Genomic DNA, 26,017 nt, shown 5'->3' on the forward strand with positions numbered 1-26,017 from the left:
ATAGATAAAAATTTATTTCCATAATCAACCATTAAATATAGACTAGTGTTTAAAAGCAAAGGAACTTTAATAATAAATCATTAGGCAGGGTCTACACTAGCTAACATCGCTCAGTCGTTACGGAGGTATGATCAACAATTACATAGGTACATTAGTTACAAAGATTAAACCTTACAATTAGAGCTTAAAGACAACTATATAACGACAACAGCTATTCAGTCGAATAATTTTACATATTATACAAAGCTGTGCCTGAACACAATGTTCTGGCAAGATTGTTTCAGTAACATACTCATAATTAGGTAGTTAGAACCTAATATTACGAGCCAAACATCTTACAAAATATGAAGTGATACCTATCTTTTGAATATTGCATTTTCCGTAGGTACAGTAAATACCTACACAATAAAATTATTAACTTCATTATTGCGATGAAATGGACAAATTCACACTAACTCGAGTTTATGTTACTGTCTTCATTTCAAATTAAATTAAAAGTAAAAAGTAACACTATATCAGATGTTTCTGAAATTTAATTGGATTTACCAATTAGCCATCATACTACTTAATTTAGCTTGAATGGATCGACTCGACAGTCGACACAATCAATAAATATAAACGATGACTTCAGGAATCTTGTCGGCCATGTTCCGATGAGTTCTGTCTAAATGGACTATAACTCAATGGCTCTCGCTGCTACGTGGACGCCATGAGCTTGGCGTGCGCGGTGACGTTGCGCTGGTGCAGGAACCCGCTGCCTTCCTCCTCTTCAGCGTTGCCCAGACCGTACTGCAATGAAACAGAATTTAAATAAGTTGAATTTTAAGTAACAATTGATGTTTTTTTTTTTATTCGCGCTATTTCATTAGTTATTTTCTTGGATTATAATGTTTTACATAGTATTTCAATTTATATTTAGCACACAACAACAACTAGGTACCTTACCTACTTATCTTACTGATACTTGTATACGTAGTAGGTATATTATAATTAGTCTGTGCCTTAGATCATACTTAATGATCTAAGGTCTGTGCTGATTGATAATAATATAAAATATGAATATTTATAAGTAGAGAATTTAGAAATTATATTATTTTCCCGACGTTTCAGCGAGCGTGGTCACGGGGAGACTCCCCGTGACCACGCTGCGCTCGCTGTAAAGTGTTCGAAACGTCGGGAAAATAATATAATGAATAAATCGCGTTTAAATTCCGTTAAAAAGTCTTTAATTTCTAAATGTATAATACTCGCGTAAAACCAAACCACAGAAAATACTAAGTAGAGAATTATAGCCAAAATGACCGTTATTGTTGGGACATTGCTAAATGTCGTAATTACATATTAGCAAATTGCAGGCAACAATAATAATTTAACTTTAAAGAGGTAAGTGCAGCTGCACTATGTACCTGCAGCGCGTGCAGGTAGTGCTGCTGCGAGTGGTAGGGCCCGTTGGCGGAGTGCGAGTAGGGCTCGTAGCCGGCGGCCGCGCTGGGCTCGCTCTTGATGTTGAATAGCGACGGCGTGGACAGGAACGCCGTGCTGGACGGGATCGCCAGCGGGTACTGCGCCTGCGCGTGCGCGTGCCCGTGTGCGTGCGCGTGCCCATGCGTGTGCGTGTGCGTGTGCGTGTGTGCGTGCGGCGACGCGCTGCTCTGTGGCAGCGCCTCGCGCGGGCTCTTCGAGTGCGACATCGACGCCGTCAGCGGCAGCGGCATCTCAGCTATACTCGATTTGCTATCTGTAATTTTAATATTTTGATTTATACAACTGGAGTTTTAAGCCTTAATTCTTAAGAATGATAATAGGTTCTTATTGGCTAAAAGTTAAAACCTCTTTATGAGAAACTATTTAGTTAAGCATTTAAATTCAATATATTTTACGCATGCTAATAAGAAGTCTAAGTAATAAGCAATATCGGTATCCATCAATAACCCGTTCTCTATAATAATTATCTTTAGGTATCACTTGAAATAACTTACAGACAAACTTGTCTGTAGGTAAATTTTATTTTCTGTCTGTCAACTTAGGCTTCAGAAATAGTTTTAAGTAATTAACTGAAAATAAATGAATGCTTACCGTCCATGCCGGGTGATCCCTGCCCGTCCTTCTTGGGCGCGTCTTGCGGCGGCTTCGTGCCATTCGCTGACTTCTTGGGCTTTCTCTTCCTGGTTTGAATGCCATCCTTCCTCATCGCTAGCGGCCTGGAAACAGTATTATTATGGTTAAGGTGTGATAAATATAGAAAGATATCAGTAAACTTGATAGAAACATATTTGTGTGAAGATTAGATAGAGTCATCATACTTAAATGTATTTACCACAATAGATTTAATGCACCATTTTTTCTGTGATGTTTCCTTACATTCTATACTCAAGTAGTCAATCAGAAAATCACGGGTAGGGATTTGCTGATTGAATGTTAAAGAACTTACTTTACGATTTACCTACCCCACTACTGAGTGGTGAGTATAGTAGACTTTACACTACTATTACTTTACAAATTAGAAAACTCAATTCAATTAACTATTTATTTGTCCTAACTTACCGGTTAATCCCATGCAGCTTGTAGTAGAGGCCGCACGCGTTGCAGACGGGCTCCCCGTCGTTGTTGCGGCGCCACAGTGTCGTGTTGCGCGAGCCGCAGTTCGTGCAGCACTGCCCGTGCCGCCGCGCTGCTGACTGCAATATACTCTGTTGTTAACGCGATCGATGGTTGAACATTTGCGGGTAAAAGGGCTTCCCAGTGCGAGCTAGCGCAATTCGTGCATGAATAAAATTATTAAAGGTTTATTGGTCAATTGTAAAATCCCACGAAAAATATTTCATGTCAAATGTTACCAACTTATCTAATAGGGCTTGCATTTTTAAAAAGATAACTTTTTGATATCTTCTTTTCCGTAGAAAAGTGTACCTACGAGTATGTAGAGCCCAGTTTATGACTCTACACGGTCTAACTGTAGTAGGTATACAAACCCTAATGACCAATTTAGCATCTTCGTTAAAATCTTTGTGACTTGCCTGTTTCGCGACCGTATGACCTGTGACGATGAAAATTAATTATTTCATTACAATAGTATTCATAGTAAAAAATATACTAACGAAACAGCCAAGTCACATATTTTAATTAAGGTGTAGAGTTTATGACATTAAAGTTACTACAGTTAAGCCGCGTAGAGTTAGAAGCTTGGCTCTACATGAGATCTCGAAAATCATTGTATGTATCTGTATAAATATACGGTGTAGTTTCTATTCAATAATTGTTAATAAGTTGTAATATAATGACGAAAATATTTATCTCAATAGAGATTGCAGTCTCTAGGTAGTTAGCTATCAACTCTCATCTATAACAAAATGCAAATAACCTGTATTTCCTACGAAAAATATTTAAAGGTAGGTATATTTAAACCAGGACATTGTTTAAATAGGTCACCTACCTACTTCTCAATTCTAATTAATACCTAAATGTAGGCAGATGACATGCCGACCCATTCTTTGTTTGAATTGAAAAATTGTTGACGAATTTTTAAGTATATTTCTAGATATATATTAATTAAGTATGAGTAAGTATATATCGTAGTATCTTAGTAGACCGTACCTAAAACATTAAGAAGACTGTTTTACCTTAAACCTAACCATTAAGAACGATTACCTAACAGGTTTTTAGAGACTAGAATCTCACTTAAATGTCTCCTTATTGGGTTTGGAATTTATTTTTTCCAAAAATAAATAAGGAAAGAAATGGTTTGCGATCAACATATTTTTAAAAATAAGTGTTATTAAGGAAATTCATAAAACTATTTGCTAGGTAGGTATTCATGAAGGAAGGTGGTAAGTAACTCACTAAGTAGGTAGTTAAGTACCTCATATTACTTATATTTATAATTATTAATTTTATAACCTAAACCACCTTAAATTATTTTTTAGAATGTCTAAAAATTAAATCAATTTAAATATATTGTATACCTAGGTATCGTAGGTAATCAGTGCAGTTATTATTTATTACATTGTTAGGTAGGTACCTACCTATAGGTATAAAAAGATCCTTAAAATATGTATTATCTAAAACCATTCTATACCTAGCTACGTATAGATAAGATATGAATAGCTAATTGGAAACTTATTCACCCACACCCATCTGTATAGAAAATATACCTACACAATACACATAAACCCAATATATAGCAATTATTATATCGAACCATCACCAATTTTCATAACAAGTTAGGTAGTTCCGATAAATTATCAAACACGATGTTACATTTGCGAAAAGTTGTCGATCGATAGGCTTATTATCCGGCTGCTCGTTATACCCATCAGCACGCTACTATCGCAAGCGGCAAGATGGAAACACGTGTGCGGCGCGCGGTGCGGCGTGCGGCGTGCGGCGCGGCACCAATGGCGCGCGGCGGGCGGGGTCGCGCGCCATTGGCCGCCGCGCGCCGCCGGCCTCCTCTCCTCCGTGCCTCCTTATCGTATTAAGTAAGTGATTTATAAAATTTTCATCGGCCGCATAATACATTATGGGCCCGGCGATAAAAATGTATGTGCAGTGTTTCACTAAAGTTATGGGGCGGCCGGTGCATTCCGACGCTATTTAATATTATTGGGGTGACTACGAGGCGAGACGGGTGCGAGCGGGGGGAAGGGGCACGGGCGGAAACAAGGGAGCGGTAGCGTGTATACTAGCTCGGGAAGCGTTAGAGTAAAGAAACGTGCGTGGTGGTGTTAGTTGCATGCACTAGTCTACACGCCACCGACTCACCTTCTTCATGCCTCGCGCCATGCCCTCATTCATCCACCGCTGCACGGAGCCGTCCTTATAGAAGCGCGTGAGCAGCTCGGCGTCGGCACCTGAACAAGACGAGGCGATTAGAGAGGGCGTTGCGACTTACCAGCCTCTTGCTGGGCTTAACGAGCGGGCGGTTAACCCCGTTGATCTTGTGGTACAGGCCGCACGCGTTGCACAGGTAGTGGCCGGTGGAGTCGCGGCGCCACAGCGGCGTGTTGTTGGCGCCGCAGTTGACGCACTCGCGGCCCTCCTCGTACGCCTCCAGCACGCCATCTGCGCTCACCAGTCTGGGTCACGCGGCGCTGGCTGCTAGCCAACGCGCGACCACTTTGCATAGCCCATACGACTATTGCTTATATTAGTTTCTACCTCTCGAAGGATATTACTCAATCAGAGGTTGGAAATTGATGTGTTATACAATCATCAAAAATGACTAATGACGTGTTTGTCCTTTTACAACATATTATATCTTATAGGTAATCTTCAACAATTTAAATAGCAAAAAAAGGAGAGACTGGAGGTAGAATAATATCACATCGTTAAGTGTTTATCATTGTTACAGATCATATTATGTCAAACGTAAATCTTAAATCTATTCCCCTGGGACCTCTTTTATTCTTAGAAAAAAACTTGCAACGTGTGTATGTTTTAATTGAAGATTATCCTAACGTTTCAAATGAGTTAGCATGCGCTATTAATATCACGATAGCTGTAAACAAAGGTATCGATGTCCATAGAGCCCTATCAGAGTGGTTACAAAGTTGATGCCTTATCACTTCTTAGAAACGCAAATAGGAACAATAACAGTACAATAGGTAGCGTTATCGCCGACCGCCTGTTTGCTCAGTGCTCAGTGCTCACCCAAATCCGTCGCAGACGTTATGCTTATCAATAACATTAATTTGATAACGGACTCATTACTGATACTCTTGAGCTAATGGTTGCAGTTCCTGTTGTTTTATAAAGATATTACAATTGCACTATCCTGGCTTGGTAGGTAGGTGCGATTTTAGAAGATCTTTGTCAAATATAAATATATGTACCTACAGAGAAAATAATAATTTTCTTTATCGATCTCTATTCAATTCAATCCAGAGCCAAACAATTCGATCTGTCGAAGCTTTTTAAAAGTAGAGTCACAGTGTAGAGTCCTTTCAAACTAAAACTAAATTATCTAAATAAAATAAGCGTGATCTATTATATTCAATGACAAATCAATAATCTACAAATACAATAAATAGAATAGGAAAACTTAATTGACTGTTTTTATGTAGAACTAGCTTCCGCCCGCGACTCCGTCCGCGCGGATGCTGGTCTTCGCGTGGATGGTTTATTTCTCCATTTTGAGTACCTAACTCTGACAATGACATCTTATAAATATCTATTGGACCCAAATACGGCTAGGCCTATAATAATACGCAACGTGTGTTCGCGGTTCTACAAAACAACGTCTATGGATAAAACACAAAAATTAAGATTTTTTTTTTCTGCGTATTTTTCCAGGATAAAAAGTATCCTATTTTACGCCCAGGATAATAAGGTATAATTATACCAAGTTTCATCGAAATCGAACCGTTAGTTTTCACGTGATGTCTTCACATACAGACAGACAGACAGACAGACAGACAGACGGACAGACAGACAGACAGACAGACAGACAAAAAATTTTTTAATCACATATTTGGGTTTAGTATCGATCCAATAACACCCCCTGCTATTTATTTTTTCAATATTTTCAATGTACAGAATTGACCCTTCTACAGATTTATTATATGTATAGATTATCCCTTTAGTGTAGAGCAGTAATTCTAAACGATTATTAACAAAACAATAATTGATGAAATCAAGTGCTATAATTAACAGGATTATTCAGTAAATGTGCTGACGTAAAAGATCCCCTATGACGCAAGGACATTGTGTTTGTAACAAACAACGGTTAACTGATTGCGCTATCTGCGCCCGCGCTCTGCGGTTGGGGTTTCACAAGAGCTAATCGAGCCGCTTCGATTATGTTTCCCTGTTTATCGTTATTTCAGCCGTAATAAATAGGTGAATTATAGCGAGCTAACAATTTATGAAAACGGAAAATCTAATACCTATTGGTCGTACCTACTTAGACAGAAGGAGAGTTCAATGTAAAGGAATAAAAAATATATGAATACCTAATTATGCAACCAAACAGTCAAACTAACTTGAAAATACCATAAAAATTATTGCTAAAATAAGAGCAATCTATCACGAGTTCTTGTCAAACTGACTCGAAGGTCCTTAAAGGGCTATAACTAAATTTAGAGCATTATCAGCTTACTGAATTCAAGCTAAAGACGTATGTTAAATGCATTGTCATTGCAACCACATGACTGATTGTGTCCCTCCGTCCTCTGGCCGTGACGTCATGCCTCTGGGGATATCCGATCAATCACGTTTACCCATTTTCTTAACATTCGATTAAACATAGGTAGGTATGTCATGTCATGTTGAATGTACCTACATGGGTATTTTTGGTAATTATATGTAACTAAACATTATAATTTTCCTGGAGTTGAATTGATTTCGATTTCTGTTGCCGTTACAAACCTACCCGTATAAGTAATTCGATAAGACTCCCTGGATTATATATAAAAATATTATTCAGAATTAACATGAAGATGGAATCACTTTACATATTTGAAACGTTTTAAAATAAATAAAAAGGAACAACTATTGGGACATTTACGAGAATCCCAGAGTGGTTTCACGTCCAATCGTAAGAGATAAAGCATCGACATTAAACGATCCACAGATTAAATGAAAATAATAAAAAAAAAAACTGATAATGTTTTATAAGCTGCTTTATAATTTACAATATTCTGTGATGTGTAGGTAAGTTCCATCTTGTATATGCCTATTTAGTTTTTAAATTTTAATGCTCAGGTATTACCTATTCAAAATATGGTAAGGTAAGTTTGTAGTCGTTAAAACTTTCATAATTATTATCAAACTTAGAACGAAGTAGATTTCATGCTTCTCATATTTTCATGCTTTTAAACTAAAATGAAAAAAAAAAAATTTTGTAGTAAATTCCCTGTGAATATAATATAAAACAATAAAATAAATAATCATAAAAAAGACGTGTTTTATTGTAATTTTATAGTAAATTATATTTTAATTAATCAATTTAAACTTGAAGTGTAAAATTATTCCAAAAATTTAAAAGCAAGTTGTGTAAAGGTCAATAATTAAATAGCAGTCTGTATTCGTATTTTTAAAAATAAATTATTACGTTCATTACAGTAGGTAGGTACTAGTAGGTACATATTTTTAATCCTTGGGCGATATTACCTACATAGCATTATTTGCGAATCAACCTTCCTTAGAATTTGTTCTTGCATCAATTTCAAATAATTAATAGACAAGTATGAACAAAAAAGCAAGGTCGATAGGTAAAGTCTCTACTTCTGTTTTTACTATTATTTAAAAATATATTTTTATTTAGTTAATTACTAACAAAACATGACCGCTGAATTTAAAAGTGAGCATTTTATCTGTTGTTAATCCGTCATTTTACCTGATGTTGAACGATATAATATAAGCACTTCTGCAATCTGCATAAGTGACAAATACATTGCTGTTCATACAGAAGTTTCCGAAAAAATAGATAATGGAAAACCGTTTTAAGCCGCCTTATAATCAAAACTATCAATTTCTGTTCAAATCTACCTTGCAAGTTTTCTTCCAAAGAATATGTCCCGTTTTCCAATAGTACAAATATAGCATGTCATCTATGACAGTTTATCAATAAAAGAACAACGAATAATCATAATGTAATAAAATACAGGTGATAACTGCGTTAAAAACAACCGACTTCAAACTTGCACTTGCAAAATTTACAAATACCTACAGACAAAAATGCTCATAAAATAAAAACTACTGGGCCTATCCGAATAAAATTTTTATGGGACCAATTCGACACCATCCCGCATCGAACAAAAAAAGAATCACGTAAATCGGTTCAGAAACCTCGGAGTAATCGGTGTACATACATAAAAAAAAAAAAAAATATACCGGCCGAATTGATAACCTCCTCCTTTTTTTTGAAGTCGGTTAAAAATGTAAACACTTGAAGAGCTGGACTCACCATAGGCGGGCGGGCGCTGCAGCGCGTCGTAGGGCGCGCACCAGGAGCCCATCACCATGTTCTGGCCGTACAGCCCGCCGGCCACCGAGCCCACGCCGCCCACGCTGCCTCCACCTGCAACACAGCTTATATTACCTTCTTATCTATAATACACTTTTATACTATCATTGTTTTGGAAGTGTTACCAATGATATTATATATAGAAACAAGTGTTACTGAATGTTTGGTATAAAATCCTACTTAACTACATATCTACCTATACTATAATATTATAAAGCTGAAGAATTTGTTTGTTTGTTTGAACGCGCTAATCTCAGGAACTACTGGTCCGATTTGAAAACTGTGTTAGATAGCCCATTTATTGAGGAAGGCTATAGGCTATATAATATCATCTCGTTAAGACCAACAGGAGCGAAGCATTGCGGGTAAAACCGCGGAGCACAGCTAGTTGTTAAATATACCAATTGATCCACAAATGTATCTGAAAGCAGTGTGTACATCTTACTTAAGTTTATTGTAATTTCATGAAGTGAGCAGGTTTATAAATATACGCTGTGAAACTGTTTAATAAAGTTTATTCGTAAATGATAAAAGCTCTACTTTTGTTCATAATATGCATGCATTTATGTTAATTTTATTTCAGCAGAGCCATTGTTCGAAAAAATCTGCAGTAAGATAAAAATTAATAGTCTTACACGTTTAAAAGATAACATGGACAAAAAATTGAGTGTGCCTTCGAAAGTTTGTACGAATATGAAGACGTTTTTAGATATTTTTAGCTTAGCGCAAAAAACAACAACATCAATTTAACTGAAATAGCACAGGCAGAGATGTGATGGTCTGCCATAACATGTGCAATCCGTATAGAGAAATCTTTTATCTGTGTTGTGTATCACGTAAGCGCGGCGTGTTGATATTAGTTCCCAAAATACCAAAGCTTCGGGAAATCTGCTGGAAAATAACGCTATAATTTTTCCTTGTTATATGATTATCAATTACCTACATAATATAATAAGTACAGCTAATGTTTATTGATGAAACAAATACATATTATATGGTTTTTAAATTCTAGATTAATAAATAAATCGAATTTATAATCTAACGTTGTAGAGACACATAGGTACATTATGAATGAATGAATGAATGAAAAATACTTTATTGTACACCTTATAGAATACATTTTATAAACTTAAAAATATAATATAACAATGTACAGTGGGCGGCCTTATCGCTGGCAGCGATCTCTACCAGGCAACCCAGAAAAGACGAGGAAAATAAATGAGTCAATAACATGGTGGTGCAAAATAAATAAAAGTGCCAGAATAATAAGTTTATTATGTATATACTATACCTACATATATGCAGCTTACATTATAATATACATACACAAATAATAAAAAAGAAAAATATATAACTATATACATATTATATAATATAATTATAAGAATACATACTTAAATATATACATACATACATATATATAATATTACATACATACATATTTTTTAAGCATATGTTATAAATAAATCGACAAGAGTTAACACCTAGCCTGTGACAGAGATAAATAATGGTTTTTAACTTTCTTTTTGAAAATAAGAATCGATTGAGCTCGTTTTATTTCTTCGGGTAAAGAATTCCATAGGTTAATAACGGTGACAGTGTAGGAGGAATGGAAGAAGTTGGAACGGTGAGAAGGAATACTTAAGGTTAAAAGGTTGGAGGAACGGAGAGTGAGGGAATGCTCGTTGAGGAATTTGAAATTGTCTTTAAGATAGGAAGGGGTCTTAGGATCAAACAAAATACCGTATAACGAATGCAACATATGAGCATACCGGCGAAAACGTATAGGAAGCCATTCAAGTTTTTTGCGGAATTTGGAAACGTGGTCGTATTTCCGGAGACCAAATACGAACCGAATGCAAAGATTTTGAAGGCGGTCTAGAGAATCGAGTTGTAACTCGGTTAAATCGGGGTAACAGGAGTCGGCGTAGTCAAGGATGGGAAAGAGTAAGGTCTCTGCAAGCGAAATCCTAGTTGGTATGGGCAGGAAATTGCGCAGCCTGCGTATCGATCCTGCAGCGCCAAACAACTTCTTACGTACAACTTCAAGTTGAACCTTCCAGGTCATATTTGTGTCAAAATGAATGCCAAGATTTTTGACAGAGTTACTGAAAGGTATCACAGTACCATCCAGAGTTATCTTCGGAACGGTGCTCCAGTCAATCTTATTTGTCAGTTTAGAGCTGCCAATAATTATAGTTTGCGTTTTTGCAGGGTTTACTAATAGGCCAAAGTTATTAGACCACTGAGAGATATTTGCCAAATCGTTATTAATCTGTTCAATAGCTTCTGGAAGTTGAGGAAGTGAAGCATGAGTATAAATCTGCAAATCATCTGCATACATATGGTAGGGAGAAGATAAATTGTCTGAAATAGAATTGATAAAAATAGAAAAAAGGATAGGAGACAACACGCTACCTTGAGGAACGCCGATAGAGATATTACACCATGATGACAAGTGATCGTCAATTTTGATCCTCTGTCGACGCCCCTGGAGATAACTCCGAAACCATTCAATTACTGCTGGAGATATGTTAAGAGAACCAAGCAAACTCAGTAATATGTCATGATCGACGGTATTAAATGCGTTACTGAAATCTAACAGTGTGAGTAAGGTGAGTTGCTTGTGATCCATTGCATAACGAATATCATCAGTAATTTTAATTAGAGCAGAAGTCGTGCTATGACCGGGACGGAATCCGGATTGGAAAGGGTTAAACAAGTTATGTTTATTTAAAAATGAACATAATTGTTGTTGGACAAGTCGTTCAAGGATTTTAGAAAGGAAGGGTAGAACACAGATGGGACGGAAATCGGAAAACATGGATGGATTGGCTTTTTTAGGTAGAGGAATAACGAATGCTTCTTTCCAGGCCATAGGAAACTCGTGAGAGGATAAGGATACATTGAGAATATGAGTTAACACTGGAGCAATTATATCAAGGATTGGAATAATCATATCACGACCAATGCTGTCATTACCGACGGCTTTCGATGAAATAGACATAATGTTCTTCTTAACATCACAGACAGTAAATTGTTTGAAAGAAAACGGAGGAAAATTTGGAGCTGGTTTAGTAGAAAGATAATCTAGAGTACTTTTCTTATTGCTTGCATCAAGAGCAAAGGAAGTTTTTGAAAAATGACAGTTTAATAAGTCGATATTAAGGTTAACAGGCAGAGAATTTTTAGGTGTTTTACCAACTCCAAGAGTTTTAAGAAACTTCCATACCTTTGTTGGATCGCCGTTTTCGATCGTTTTGTGAATGTAGCGTTGTTGTGCATCCCTACACATAGTATTACAGCGGTTACGAATAGATTTAAATCTATCCTTGTTAATCTCCGAGTTGTCCATTTTCAGTTTCGCCTTTGCTCGATTTTTCCTGTTCAGAGCCGTTTTTAATTCCTGCGTCAGCCATGGTGCTGGTAAATGTTTTAATTTGACTGGCCTTAATGGAGCATGTTTGTCATAGAGCTGGATCAAAAAGGAGTTTAATAAATCAACTTTTTCGTCAATCGATTGTAGATCAAAAATGCTAGGCCAATCTACTTTTTCGGCATCCGCACAGAGCAATTCCCTATCCACACCCGCCAGGTTCCGTTGCATCAGGATTTTGGGCTTTTGTTTTGGGGGACGGATGTTGTATGACAGGAACAAGAGGTCGTGATAGGAAAAGCCTTCGGCAGGATACTGACCGGATTTCAATAAATGATCTGGAGAGGATATCATGATAAGGTCAAGTAAGGAAGGGGGACAGTTTGGGAAATGATGTGTAGGATTTAATGGCGGGATGTGCAGGTTATAGGAATTTACAATGGAAAGGAGTTGTCTAGAACGATGATCGCCTCTAAGAAGACAAGTGTTGAAGTCGCCCATTATAATTATGTGCTCGTAGGAAGGCGAGAATCTCTCGAGGATTTGGTCAAAGGAAGGAAAAAAGTTTACGGTAAGATCAGGACTATAAAATACACCAAGAAGGATTTTGGTATGGGAAAGGGAAACTTCTAGGAGAAAATGTTCAGCTTCATTGCTAGGAGGGGGTTGGGGTGAAGAACTAATAATCGAGAAAGGTAAATGGGATCGTAAGTAGATGGCGACACCACCACCGCCTCTACCAAGGCGATCATTTCTAATGAGATGGAAACCGGGAAGGGAGTAGGAGGTAGACGGCAGACAGGGTTTAAGCCAGGATTCGGAGACTAGGATAGCGTGTAGGTTGGGACAGTCAAAGGAAGCTAATAAATCGGGATAGTGAGCCGGTATACTCTGTGCGTTGATATGAACGGCATTAAAGGATTTTATGGAATCGGAAAAGTGTGTGGAGAGTACAGATTGCAAGGATACAGAGGAGGTACTATGAAAACTGTCATCGCTAGGGTTAGAATTAGAAGACATTAAAGAACAATAACTATCGCTGCTACTTATGGTATTGTTTAAAGACATATATATATATATATATAATTTATATATTATAATATAAATATATATAATAGTATATTCAATAAATATAAATATATAGATATATAATAAAAAATAACAGCTAAAAACAAAATTTATAGTTTGCACCCACCAGCGTATTGATTTACAATATATTATATGTATAGTAGTTAATTATAAGAATATAAAAAAGCATAAAAAAAAAAAAACAGTCAAAATTGCCAGGTATCAAAATTATTATGAAAACACAAAGATACTATAGTCTATGGCTCACGACATCGACAGTTCAATAGTGACATATGACAATGTGACATTTGACACTTCTTGTTAAAAAAACATTTTATGTAGGTAGATACAATACAATAGATACCTATTAGATACATAAATCATAATTGAATTATAAAGTACAAATTGTGAGGTATTTATAGAAACATAGTCGATAGTCGATAAATCAAAGGTTAACATGAAGAATCACTTATCGGAAAGCTAAAAAGGATACAATAACTATTGATATTATATTAAAAAATGAATAAGGCAAAGCAACAAGTTAAGATAAATTAAAATAATTAGTGAAACAAGTAACACTCGTCAATTTACTTTGTTTTTTGATACCTCTTGGTTCGTGCAGCGGGGTTTCCTTTAGTATCTTTTTGTGGAATGGCACTGGCACTAGCGATACCCGATGATGGTGCAGTTGGGGCAGAGGGAATACCTTCCAGATCAGCGAGACAACTTATCCGGTGCTTAGAACCATCGGTTGAAATCACAAATATGTATCCATCCCGGGTCCAACATTGAGAAACCCCAAAGCGTTCCCTGGCAGCCATAAATGTATCGTGACGTCCCTTCGTTAAAAATTCTGAAATGGTTATTCCAGTTTTCTTTAAACGAGACTTAGCAGACCAGACGCTATCACGTGTTCGGATATCATGGAACTTCACAACTATGGGTCTTGGTTTATCTTCCCTTACTCGACCAAATCTATGGCAGCGGCTAATGGAGTCCTTAGTAACATTTGGAATGTTAAGTTTATCAGAGATAATATTGATAATAGCAACAGATACATCCTCGTTATTATTCTCAGTGACACCATGTAGAAGCAACATCTTTCTCCTGGAACGCATCTCCTGTTGTTCGTACAGCTTGGATAAGAGTTGTACTTGAGATTGCAAAGATTGTAGGGATGAGATAACGAATTCACGAAATGCTTCAAACTCAGCGGCCAGTCTGGAGGTAGGACTTGAGGATGCTGGAGGAACAGGATTACAAGTGAGCTCCCGTTGGAATTCTGCCATCTTTTTATTGAAATGAGCAGTCATTTCTTCCATAGTGTGTTTCAGTGAGTCCATGGTGTTGACAATCTTGTACAGTGATTAATTAACTAATATATTGGAGATTATTTAAGGATTTGCTGGTAGGCACTTTTGAATTATTAAATCATATGTAAATTTGTAGATATAATAATAGAAAAATTACTTTAAAAATAAAAATATTTTGAGAGCGCAAAAAAACACGTGTTCGTTTATTTGCACCTACCCACCTAATGTCAATTGAATGTTTTTTGCAATTTTTGGTTATTCCTTACAACTATTTAGATTTTACTATAATAAACAAACCTGCTAGCAAAACGATATTCTGTAAAATGCTCTCCGTCAGCGGGATATCCATGTTCACGCAAAGATGGCGCAAGTGATAAGAGATACGAGCTGATAACAAGCACTATCAAGTGACCAATGGCGAGCCAACACGACCCTTCGGGTAAAGGTCACGGCGCGAACTGACCGCCGACCGGCCGGGAGCGTATCAATCACTTATTCACACTGTCAGCTTTATTGTGGTCCAAGTTACAAACGTTTACGGATATTATCACATCTAGGCGAAAATAATCTACTCTTTGTTTGTAATTTTTCATACAGATTGAGCGAGTTAAAGGGCTTGTGCGCAGAATTTAACAATCTCATTATACCAATAAGTGCGGCACTATCGTCGCTCCTGCATTTTATACCCAATCCATTGTAACGCGTCATTACGCAATGTGTGTTGTATAACATTTGTTTGTTACCTAATTATTGATGCATGTCGATTATTATAAAAAATATTAAAACATTGGGTAGGTACATTTTGTAACATTTTTTATTATTCGTTGCTCTGCTCTATTTTGCTCTATCAAAATAGAGCTAAAACTAAAAGTAAAGAGTCGACATTAAAATCTCGCAATCGCTCTTAACACGCACCACAACCGTGTTATCCTCGAAACTAAAATTCATCAAAACAGATCGCACAAACAGCAGTTTATCCTGAAGGGAAAAGTTTATCGTTCGGGGAATGAGTGCAGATACACTGACTCAGCCCTGCGGTTTTGTGTGCGCAAGTGGCCGACATTGTGACAATCGCACTACCTACTTATAGAAATATAGATAAGCCTCCACTTGAAAACATCTCAGAATGTATCCAAAATATTGGATTTAAAGATTACTATAAATGTGTTGATTTTATTACATATTCGATACATAATTTTTAATTTAATAAATTTATAAACCTCGGTAAAAATGCCATAAAGTGAATTTAAATTAATAGATATTGTTGTTGTTTTATCGCAAATTGCAAGGATGATTTTAAATGTAAAATTAATATTTAAATCAAACGACTGTTCCCATTGCTCATGGTTGTGTTAATGTGTGAAGCTTCGGTGTGAAGTCTATATTACAATGTTATGTATATTTATATGTAAGTATATTATTTATTTATTTATACATATAATAAGCATATATTTACACAACAACAATAATTCAATCCTGTTTTTTTACCAATTATTACCAACGTCATTAAGTGACATTTTGAACGTTTCCAAAATGTCACTAATTCAGGGAAAATTTTTAAAGTTTTTTTCCACAATGATTATCATCTAAATATGTAAGAACATCTTTTATTAATAGATATTTATAAAGACCATCTACGCTTAATAGCAGAGTTTAATACCCTGTGATGTGAATATTTTTTAATTTTTTTTCCTTCTCCGATAAGAAATATTTAATACAAACACACCTAATTTTTTTCTAAATCATTGGATTTTACAGCTTCCAAATAAGTTTAGTTTGCTTATCGTTCAGTTAGAGCTAGCGCGCAAGAGCAACTTTTGTCTCCGCAACTAGGTATTTTGTCTCTCCCTTCAACTCTATGGGCTAGTAAGAAAGTGCGCGCACGTAGCGACGCAACTCCCCATAGATGGGAGAGACAAAAGTTGCTCTTGCGCGCTAGCTATTACAGTGACGCGCGTCGTGTATGAAAATTTACGTCACAATCACAAACACATTTTTCAGTGCCGTGAAACTCGCCCATACTATAACTACCTGAATAACATCCATATATTTACTAACTCATAGAAACATTGCATTCGCTGTAGAAGGAGGATGCAGTGAGCGGGATGCCCCTTTTTTATAATGGGGAAATCTTGCATAGATACCCCCGTTTCCCGGGGATGGAGCCGTGAGTTATGTAGTGCTGGCTCCCCTACCTTAATGTCTATGTAAAACAGTATTATTTCCAGCTGTTATAAGACATCATGGTAACCTGGAGGTGTCAGTGGGCAGTGGGAAACGTACCATAAGTGTCGTGGTGAGGCGCGTGGTGCCAGGTCTGGTGCGGCGCGAAGTGCGCGGCGTACTGCTGCAGGCGGCCGTTGCCCACGTAGCCGAGCCCGTAGCCCTCGCCGCAGTCGCCGCTGTACGAGCCGCCGCTGCCGCCGCCGAACATGACTGAGTGTGCTGTACACGCTATTGCCACTCACTGGGGCATTGGAGACCGTGCTGCAAGGAAATGTTCACCTTTAGAATGGTATTGTTATGTACAATGTAATGGTAACTTAGCTAGGGTGATGCTTTTTTGTTTTTAATTATCTTTGATCAACATTCTGTTCTCTTTCAGGTTTACATTTGATAAGATTGAAGGCATAAGCATAGGTAATTAATATAAACGGATAGACGATAGATTTTTTATTGTCAATATAGAACTCCTGAGAGTTTTTACGCTATATTAATGTAGATCAACAATGCACATCAACATGTATCGATACGCCTGAGAGCCCTCATCTCGCTACGTTTTCATTTATCTGCTTTAACCACAGAAATTATATGCTAAATTAAATTCAATAGGCAAATTATGATAAGGTTGAAACAACGAGATAGAGTGGCGTGATGCTTATTAAATTAGAATTGGATTATAGCAACATATCGCAGCTGATAAGCGCGCCGCAGATACGGCACGCGCAGCGAAATACTCACTCCGCGTTTAATTACCGCTCGATAATAGCTTTTAATCGGTTGCAATAGGATATATCTAATATAAATAAAGAGCATCCGATAAGTTTGTCGAGCTGGTCGTTACAGTGACTCACTTACCTAATATCAGTGTATTGAAACAGCAAGTGTTTCGTATTGTCACGGTATTGACAAACGCGTTACATTTTTACCGGGAACCCGACCGCAACAGTGACGTGCGAGCGCATATCGGGCGAAATAGGGCGTTTGTTGATTCTTTGGAAATCATGTATTTAACATACGTAGTATATTATTATTAGTCTGTGATTTAACCATCGTTTGTCCTATTTAGCTTGATAATGCATTATTAAGTTACGTATAATACGAAAAAAAAATTGTTATTAATGATTATAAATTACTTAATAGAAAAAAAAAATACATTACAACGTAGAACGTTACGTTTATTTAAAATGGTAGCATAATTAAAAAAATACTAAGTTTTGTACGAATATTAAGAGATTGGTTTATCAGCCAACAAGAATAAAGTGAAGAAATTATCTAAGTAGGTACCTACTAAGCATCAAGGTATTGTATACAGTATAAGCACAAGTACAGCTACAAAATATAGGATAGCTCTATGATACGTTTATTTCTGCAGAACGAGTACCAGATTAGTGAAATATCAGTTTTAATAATGTATACAAGAGTAATATAGTCGTACAGTGGCATCAGTAAATATAAATTACAACTCAGTAAAGTGATTACTAAATATCTACTAATATGTATAACTTGGTGACGTTTTACATCAGGCACAACCGTAGAGCAGTAAACTGCACAACAAATGCCTTGCAAAAATATACAATTTGCAGTTTATGTATCAAATATTACTTTATTTCATAGGCTTATAAAGATTTACAAATAAAAATGACCACCAATGAGTCATTAATATCACTTTATAATCTGCATACTTAAACAACAATATTTCATGTAACGATTGACGGCAATTCTCTTCCAACACAATTTATAGAGAACAGTTATAATACACAATACAATCTGTATGCATTAGAGTGTGTATCATTAATTCATTAGAAAGCCAGATGTGATAAGATTTTGTCAAAACGAAAGCCCACACGCGCTGCACTGCGGAACTAAAAGCATAGACGAGCTTTCGAGACAACCACGCGCTCTTACAACATCAAATGTTAATCAAAATAATTTTCCTCTCTTATTTGCATTTATATATTATAATATTCTATTATCTGCATTTTATTTTGACAATAGAAACAATAAAAAAAATACCTTAAGTGAATAATAATTTCAACTTTACTGTAGCTTACAAAAATCTTTGACATCATCTGCTCATAAATAATAACATAATATTCAATTCCGAATACATACATGATACAATATTTTCAAACAAAACAAAAACTACACACAACCCACGAGCTGGGAATGTCTCAAATGCATTGTTTTATAAATAAATGTGAGAGTATTCGCCCACGTGTCCTCACGCCGCAAGCGACGCCGACAGGCGACACATGTCCGCTAAGCTTTCCAGCGCATCCGTCATCATCCTGTTACATCATTACTCGACAAATATACCCATTAGTTACCTTTTTATGTACCAAAATAGAACAAGAATGCAAAGGGTTACTTTATTGCGGTACTAATTAACTTCCAATGATCTTTTTATGTCATGTCGGGACTTGGAAGTCTAATCGACTCAAAGATGTTGCACAAAAAACAAATGTCATTTAGACGACCTTAAAATGGTAGGTAAATAATGATATTAAATACGTTAAATATAATATAATTTAACTGAGTGCACTAGTAGACGTACATATACATAGTGTTTAAAATAAAAATAGAAGCCTGTAAAAACGCTACAAAATATTTGCTCTCGAATAACCCGAAGTGAGAAAGACGCTTTTATTTATTTTTTATTGCTTTTTAAGTTTCTAAAAGGCGTATAGTTTTTTGCGTAGCCGTCAGTGCACAGCATGTGGCGTGGACGGAATTAGTCGCTATTAGCGCAGTAAAACGGCGCTTTACGAGCGCAAAAAACGCACACATTGCGGCGCGATAAGCGAGCCCGCGCCGCAACGCAGCTGACGCGGTGCCATACTGACGTTTGTCACACCTACATACAAGTCTTAAGTATTTGCACATTTGCTAAAATCTATTTTTCGTCAAGTATCCCTGAATTTTTTTTCAATCCCGAGCCTAAGTATTATTTTTTTCCTACATGTCATACAATTCGCAAAGCCATCGAGTTCAAGACTAAATAAAAATTTGTTAATAAAAATATTATTTATGAACTTTCACACACTACAAAATACAAAGTTAATCGTACTAAGTACTATGTTTTCTATGCGGTTTATGCAATTTTAACTGTCCACTGGGATTTGGTGCCATAGAGCGAGCCAACGCATCAACGGAGTTGCCAAATCCAGTTTTAATTAGCAGCAATCTGGCAGCACGAATCGCATAAAGAAGCTCGATTACATCTCATAACTCAATGCTGCATTCTTGCCGGCTCCATTACGCAACCCGCTAAACATAGCGTACGGCAGCAGACACCCCGTGCCAATAATCATAAATCAGGACACCTGACGTCACGGCCGCATTCCCGGGGGTCGCACGTACCCGGCGCGGTGCTGGACGTCACCCGCCCGTCGACGTGTCAACAGCGTCACGTGACACGGATTTATCACAGCGAGGCGCCTAGTGGGCGCGGGCCATATGCTTCATTAGCTGATACTTACTTTTTCAGATTCTATTAGACGATATATTATTTGAGTGATAAGATATGGGAGCGAGGATGTGTAGCGGTATGAACAGATTTTTTCAACTAATAGCAGAAAGTCGGAAATTATAACTAATAGATATCAATTAATGTTGATCATATAAGGAAGAACAGTCACAAAACATAGCTTTTCCATTAAAAAGGTTTTCGGTTTTATGAAAAGTTGTGTAGAGCACAGATATACAAATTAGTTCCTACTCCAAATTAGGTATTGAATAATATTCGTAAAACATACAGGACAAGACACGGCCTTTCTATATAATACTAGCTGTCCGCCCCGGCTTCGCCCGTGGTACATATTAACGTTTTCTCTACATAAGAACCATCCTCGTACTTCAAGGAATATAATAAAAAAAGAATTATCGAAATCGGTTCAGCCGTTCTCGAGTTATGGAATTACAACGAAAAGTGGCATTGATTTTTATATATTAGAAGAATAGGTTTTACTTCGGTAATACACAAATGAAACAAATTGTACCTCAAACGAGTAAATAATAGAGCCCCGTCATATCGACATTGTAATATTGCAGTATCGAACAGAATCTAGTAACGTTGCTAATATATTACTAAAATATGAAACGATCGCGCGCTATCTCTGCCAAATAAACCGTAGGTATAATATTGGTATAACAGTGCCGTGTGCGCTGTGCGAACGGGCGAACGTACGGACGGGCTACAGGCACCTACAGGCCGCTATGTAGGTGTGGTGTCTGAGCTAGTCTGGATTTATGCGCTGCATTAGCGCGGCCGCCATGTTTACGATCATACACAAATTATTGTGCGTTCTCTGCTTTACGACGCCATTGTGTCCCGTTACAAACCATACAATTTAAGGTGAAATGAGACCCAAAACAGACGTTTCGAGCTCACGGAGAATTAATTTTTTTTTTTCAAAAACTACCAATCTGATTTTTTTTATTTATGGATTTATTTATTTGAAGAGTTTGTCTAGTGACGTGTGGGAACCGAAACACGATTGAAAAAATTTGCCTCGATAGAAAAACGTTGTGAAGTTTCCTAAAAATTAAACTGTCAATCAATTTCATTTGGACAATAGTAAAGTAATATCAATGAAACTTTATCCACATCCACTTCCATTCAATTCTTGAGAGACGTGCGGGATTAGATTTTACATTTAATACATCAGTAATTTAAAAAAAATATATTTATAAATTATGAGCACAAAATTGCGCGTAGGCCGGTCGCTTCCGCCATTCTGCCTCCTGTTAGTCGACGCTAACGCGTCTTAGAGAGCAGTCCTGTACAACTTTTTCGCGCGGTGCCGTTGTCTACCTACTTGCATACGTGAAGAAGAAAAAATGAAAGTCGTATCAAGAAGATAAACATTGGAACAATAAAATAGCACCAAAACCAGCATTCGAAAATATCTGTTATGTTATGTTATATTATATATCAAATGTCAAAATTCTATCTTATTATATATCATATATCTGATATTAAATATATCAAAATGTCGGATATATTTATTAAAAAAAAAAATCAAAATTGTAAATAATATTTTTTTGTTATTGATTTTTTCAATAAATATGAGGTAAAAATGTACTTTAAGGGCCGTTGAGTTGGGCAACCAAAATTTTCTTGGAGAAAGGTCTATGCCTAAGTAACTTACCCGTAAAATCTTAACCTGCGGAGATTTATAGTTTTTTAGAAATTAATTATTAAAGTTTCATAATTTTTCATACAATTTCGAGCAACCATCTTGACATTTGTTTTTTTTTTTCTTGCGTTTCGTTACCTACGTACGTACGTTTTAACCTACGTAGTTTTTTTTGTTTGAGTGGGAATCGCCCTAAAGTCGCTTCTGGCACTCGCAGGCCGCTACCGCGGCACGCTCGCTTCGCTCGCTCGGCTCGTGCGGCAGTTCAAGAGTTAACCTAACACGCTCGTCGCTTCGCTCCTCGCTACCTATTTGAATACTAAAAGTAAAAGTTAATCGATTTTAAAAACTGAAGCAAGTGAGCTATAAAAATAACTATAAAATTGTTATAAAAACAATGTTATTTTGGCTAAAAACATTGAATAACATGTAAATTAATTAAATAAAAATTCATGGGTATAAGAGTTGTACTTGCAAAAACGAAACGCAACAAAAAAAAAACAAATGTCAAGATGGTTGCTCAAAATTGTATGAAAAATTATGAAAATTTAATAATTAATTTCTAAAAAACTATAAATCTCCGCAGGTTAAGATTTTACGGGTCAGTTACTTAGGCATAGACCTTTCTCCAAAAAAATTTTGGTTGACCAACTCGACGGCCCTTAAAGTACATTTTAGCCAAATATGATATATATTATGTAAAAAAAAACCAAACGTAAATAGCATAAGTCTATTATGTATTTTTATTATCATATTGTACGTAAAGTCCCCACGACGAAAAACTGTAAATTTTGTTTACAAAGATTTTCAAATAACTTACATAGGTAGCGACAATTCTAACAATAACAAATCATTTCATCATTTATTTATTTATTTATTCAGGGCCACTTACAAAACATACACCAATAAAATAACAGATATACAAGTTACAAATATATATAGCTAAGTGTTGTTTTACTTAAAAGTTGCCACGGCTTGTTAACGGACAAAAATAAAAGAAAAATATACAATTTATTCAAATGACTAAATGACTATTTTGATAATTAACAAAATAAATCTTAGTTAAAAAAAAATACATATTTAATTTTAATACAACTGCAGACTACATTAAAAATAAAATTCATTAAAATATAAACATTTAAATTCATAAAAATCAGTAGGGAATATAAAATATAACTTAATCCACATTTAAAAAATTAATATCACAGCAAAATAAATAGGCACATTTAATACAATAAGCAGGTAGGTAATTAATTATAATCTGACTAATATGTACATTAATCCATTAGTCTAAACAATAAAACGTAAATTTCAACTACAATTAAAACCAATTATTAACAGTTATTAACAGTGTAAATAATGTATAATATGAGAATGTAAATAGAGTAAACCAATAAAAATAAAATCAATAGTAAACACAAGGCAAACACACAAAACTTAACCGAGACCAATGATGTTAATCATGAAACAAATGAAGCAACAACATTATTTTTGAATTTTGGAAGACTGTCTGAGAATATGTCTATGTCTATTGCACGATCTTTTGACAACTTGTTATATTGTTTTAAGAGCCTATTCATTGTGGCATTCTGACCCAGGTTGGTTTTAGATATTTTGGTCGAAAAAGGGGCGTATTTATCTACACGGGGCATCCTCGAAGGTGCGTTAATATTTATTCTCTCAATAAGAAACGGGCAGTCCAACAAACCATTAACTAATTTGTACAAAAAGCTCATGTCCAATAACTGTCTCCTGTCCGATAAACGATGGAGATTAAAGTGTTTTAATTGATTTTCATACGTCGTTAACAATTTTACTTTATTGCATTGATACGTTAGGTGCCACAGGAAACGTTTTTGGATTTTCTCTAGACGCTTAATATGTACCTCATAATGCGGTGACCAGACTTGAGAGCAATATTCAAGACCGGGTCGAACTAGAGCCGAAAAAAGTTTGATCTTAGTTTGTGGTTTCCTGAATTCTTTTGTGTTTCTGATTACAAAGCCTAGCATTTGAAAGCCTTTATTTGCAACAGTGTCGATATGGGTGTTAAATTTAATTTTATTATCAAAAACAACTCCGAGATCTTTAATAGTGGTTACCTCTTCCAATATCTTATTATTTATATTGTATGTCTGTGTGTTACTGAGTGTACTTCGCGAAAAACGTATATACTTGCACTTATCTATGTTCAGAGCTAAACCGTTTGTCAAACACCAGTCCACCAAGCGATTTAAGTCAGCTTGTAAATAAAGAGCATCGTCTTTATTATTTATTTGTTTTGCGAGTTTGAGGTCATCAGCGTATAGAAAACATTTACTGTATTTAAAAAGTGGTACGACATCGTTTATAAAAATATTAAACAGGATTGGTCCCAAAACCGATCCCTGGGGAACGCCTGATAGGTTTGGAAAAGGTTGAGACGAATATCCGGCAACAACCACCCTCGAAATCCGACCGTTTAAGTATGAGGAAAACCAATTCAGCAAGTTTCCTGTGATACCAAAAGAAGAAAGTTTGTGAATTAGAGCCTTGTGGTCCACGGTATCAAAAGCTTTGCTTATATCAGTATATATGGTGTCAACAGGGATATTAGCGTCTACTGAATCCGTCAAAAAAGTCGCAAACGAGGTGAGGTTCGTTGTCGTGGATCGAGCTTTGTGGAAACCAAACTGTTGGTGTGAAATCAATTGTTTTATGTGCCACGTTATTTTTGGTCTTATCAAAATCTCGAACAATTTGCCAAAGACAGGTAGTATAGAAACTGGCCTATAGTCCGTCACAGATGTTGAGTTACCACATTTGGGAATGGGAACAACCCTAGACTCTTTCCATGCACTAGGAAAGATACCAGAAGCTATTGACTTATTGAATATCATTGAGAGGGGTAAGGAAAGGGCGACATGACATTCAACTGCAAATAAAGAAGGTAAACCATCGGACCCGGCTCCTTTATTACGGTCTAACTTTTTTAGGCCAATACGTACGTCACTTTCCGAAAAAGACAATTCAGCTAGAATATTGACTAATGAAGAACATTGTAAATTGGAATCATGATAGTGTAATGAAGTGGTAGAAGGCGATTTATAGACAGATGCGAAAAAGGATGCAAAGAGATTGGAGATGTCAGAACCATTAGAGGCCTGCCTGTCACCTAGATACATTGAAGAAGGATAGGTACTTTTATTTTGGCGCTTGTTTTTCATATGTGTCCAAAATAATTTTGGATTTTTTGATAAGGAATCCTCAATGTGCTTTATATAGTTCTTATAACAAGATTCGATTAATGATGCACAACGCTTTTTCAGTAGCAAAAAAGAAAGCTCATCCAAAGGGTTTCTGTACTTAATAAATCTTTTTCGTATTTTATATTTTTCATTAAGCAATTTTATAAGTTCTCTGCTGTACCAACAGGGATATTTTTTATGTTTGGTCTTACTTAAAGGTACATGTTTCACGATGACACTTCTTATTATTTTATAAAAAATATTTACCATATCGTTTACGTTCGTTAGATTTGCGAATTCATTAGTCCAAGATATAGAGTTGAGTTCGCATATAATTTTATCAAAATCTGCTTTGTGGAAGTTATATTTATCACCAGGAGTTTGGGATGGAAGACTTGGACTACTGTAACAAGACAAAACAAACTCCAGGGGCGGATGGTATTGGTCAATATTGCTGCTAAGCACATACTTGCTTTCCTGCATATACTCAACGGTCTCTGTCGATAGAATTAAGTCCAGAATTTTACCTTGGTGATTCAATACTGTATTATATTGTTTTAAATTATTTAAAGCTGCAAAATCGATTAATGTCTGCCCGAGTGGACCAGGTAGAGAACAATGATGAGATGTGATATTTTTATCATTAGGCCATAGTACCGAACTTAGATTAAAATCACCAATTATTAGTGTACTGTCGCGAGATTCTA

At 36.1% G+C, this 26,017-nt stretch overlaps 1 protein-coding gene across 4 annotated transcripts in view; it reads right to left on the reverse strand.

Moving 5' to 3' along the window:
* Positions 1–595: 595 nt before the first annotated feature.
* LOC123700347 (GATA-binding factor A-like) overlaps positions 596–26,017 on the reverse strand; it is a 56,496-nt gene continuing 31,074 nt past the window's right edge. Inside the window, exons 2-8 of one of the 4 annotated variants that reach the window (XM_045647550.1) lie at positions 17,006–17,209; positions 8,906–9,019; positions 4,762–4,850; positions 2,545–2,678; positions 2,077–2,201; positions 1,407–1,738; positions 596–789 (exon numbers count right to left, since the gene is read on the reverse strand). In XM_045647550.1, coding sequence (XP_045503506.1) covers positions 697–789; positions 1,407–1,738; positions 2,077–2,201; positions 2,545–2,678; positions 4,762–4,850; positions 8,906–9,019; positions 17,006–17,156 — 1,038 coding nt within the window. In that variant the 5' untranslated portion in view covers positions 17,157–17,209 and the 3' untranslated portion in view covers positions 596–696. Of the gene's footprint in view, positions 790–1,406; positions 1,739–2,076; positions 2,202–2,544; positions 2,679–4,761; positions 4,851–4,891; positions 5,062–8,905; positions 9,020–15,019; positions 15,351–17,005; positions 17,210–26,017 lie in introns of those variants that run through there. The other 3 variants (XM_045647540.1, XM_045647564.1, XM_045647557.1) reach the window with 3 other exon arrangements.

Source organism: Colias croceus, chromosome 2 (assembly GCF_905220415.1).
Source record: "Colias croceus chromosome 2, ilColCroc2.1".
In the NCBI taxonomy this organism is placed as follows: domain Eukaryota; kingdom Metazoa; phylum Arthropoda; class Insecta; order Lepidoptera; family Pieridae; genus Colias; species Colias croceus.